A 2,154-nucleotide genomic window follows, 5' to 3' on the forward strand; every position below is an offset into this window, starting at 1 on the left:
AAGCAGCATAGAAAGAGACAATCATTGTTACTACAGTATTGTTGTACAGATGTGTTCCTTTCCCAGCTGTTAAAATTTCCCCTGGCTTTCTGCTTACAGTACTAGTAATAGTACTAGTACTAGTGTTTTTTTTTTTTTACCAGCAATGTTAGTGGAAATTCCAGAAAGAGAGCAAACAATCAGTATTAAGATTGCCAGTGCTGACAGGTTTGGTGACAACRTCAGTAAAACTTGGCCTCAGCTCAACATTTGAGGTGTCTTGGTTTTGCGTACACTAAAGACACACAGCGAGACTTTGACCGTCACAGGCGCTCTTTCCACTTCCTGTCATTGACCTATTATGCAGCAGAGCTGAGACACCACACTTTCCATTCATGGTCTCTATGTAATCTGGTGCTGCGAAACGTGCACCGCAGCTGCAGCGCTACTGAGCCTCAGTGTCGAGGACCACTGCAGGATGTCGGGTTAGGTCAGAGCAAAATCTGAAACATTTGACCTGGAAAAAAAAACAAGTCCATCCACTCACTTAAATAAATGAACTAGCCATGATGACGAGAAAGATACAGTTTATATGAAAATACAAAATATTTACACACACATGAGTTTGATTCMGATAATGACGATAAAGAAATGCACATTTTGTACACAATGAACAAGTTCAAACGCTGGAGCAGATCCTCATTCCTTCCTGGTACCGTGGTTGGTCTCCACTCGCTCAAAGTAGTCCAAGGAGTCGTACAATTGCACCTGGCACTAAAGAAATATATAAAAACAAGCAGTTATTGAAAGCACACTTTATCAACACATTGCAGGTGTTGGTGCCTAATAGTTCAGTCTGATGAAAAATAACAAAGAATGAAGCCCTAAAACCATCAAAGCTCTTTAATTTCATTTTATTTTGTCGGGACTAAATGCGTCTCCCACTCACCCACTGAGTGGAGCCTCTGGAGGACGAKGTGCTGTGTTTGTCCATGTCAGCCTCAACAGAGTCCATGTGGGGAACCTCGTAGATCACCCTAGCTGCTTGTCCTGAATCACACAACAAACACACAAACTGTTATTACTGTTTGACAAAAATCTCATTAAGGTCCTGAACTTTAACTTCGATGCTGACAGGTCCGTTTGTCCCTTTTAAAAACCAGTACTTATTTTTGTTACTGCTAATCTTTTGTGCTTCGTGCTTCCCACCACTTTCAGGTGATGGTTAAGGTTTTAGTCACGACCTTGAGGCCCTGAAGTATTGGTTTCAGAAAGCAACAGAAACAGCAGCAGGAAATCATTTTGTATTTCCTGCTGATGCCTGACTGTGACAAAGGTTATCTGGTGGAAAACACAAGATTTGAGGTGTACCACAGGGTTGCGTTATCGGTTTCATACTTTTCTATTAGAAATTATACTTTGTTTTGACCTGGGTTTGCTTTAGTAGTCCTCTCCCCACCTCTGTTTGTTCAGAAGACACACAAAGGCGTGCGGGGGTGGGGTGGGTGGGTGCTAAAACATTCTACATTTGTAGCACCTCTGTACCTTGGAGTGACGTGGTGAAAGTGAGAAAAAAACATGAAAAAAAAAAACCTCAGTAACGATACTGAACAGATGATGATATTGAAGTGTGACGTCCAGCTTGGAGGAATAAACAAATTGATTTATTATAATATTAAAATATGTGTGATAAGGTGGCCCTGCAGCTTTGTGTTTGTTTAAGAAAATAAGTTAACCATGTGAAGGATATCTGAAGAATCTGTTTCAAAATAAAAAAAAAACATCTTGTGTTTTTGTCTTTCTGTTCATCTATCAAAATCCAAAATAAAACATACGGTTGTTTTAATGTTTCAAAATAMTGGAAATAACTGAAGTCACAACAGAAGAAGAGTTTCTGGAGGCTAAAGAATGGTGATGGTTGCACTCAAACGCCTTTCTGCATAACTTGGAATATTGAAGCAGTTTTGTTCACGRTAAGATCATCAWCTCTCAATGAATCATATTGCTATATAAAACAAACATATCCATTATGAGACTTTGGTTGTTTCTAAAGTGGAAAGTGGAAACAATGAGCCATGATCTGCATTTCGATCAGAAAGTCCCAGATAACCTAGTCTCTGGTTTAACCATTAAAATAAAAAATAATAATTAAAAAATAAACATAATACTGTAGCC

At 39.1% G+C, this 2,154-nt stretch overlaps 1 protein-coding gene across 1 annotated transcript in view; it reads right to left on the reverse strand.

Annotated features, from left to right (window-relative positions):
- Positions 1–549: 549 nt before the first annotated feature.
- LOC106523706 (uncharacterized) overlaps positions 550–2,154 on the reverse strand; it is a gene marked incomplete in the record, with an annotated part of 9,159 nt that continues 7,554 nt past the window's right edge. The window contains 2 exon segments of the mRNA XM_014017230.1: positions 550–753; positions 929–1,029. Of these exon segments, the coding sequence (XP_013872684.1) occupies positions 679–753; positions 929–1,029 (176 nt within the window).

This window comes from Austrofundulus limnaeus, unplaced genomic scaffold (assembly GCF_001266775.1).
Source record: "Austrofundulus limnaeus strain Quisiro unplaced genomic scaffold, Austrofundulus_limnaeus-1.0 Scaffold164, whole genome shotgun sequence".
NCBI classification, from domain to species: Eukaryota; Metazoa; Chordata; class Actinopteri; order Cyprinodontiformes; family Rivulidae; genus Austrofundulus; species Austrofundulus limnaeus.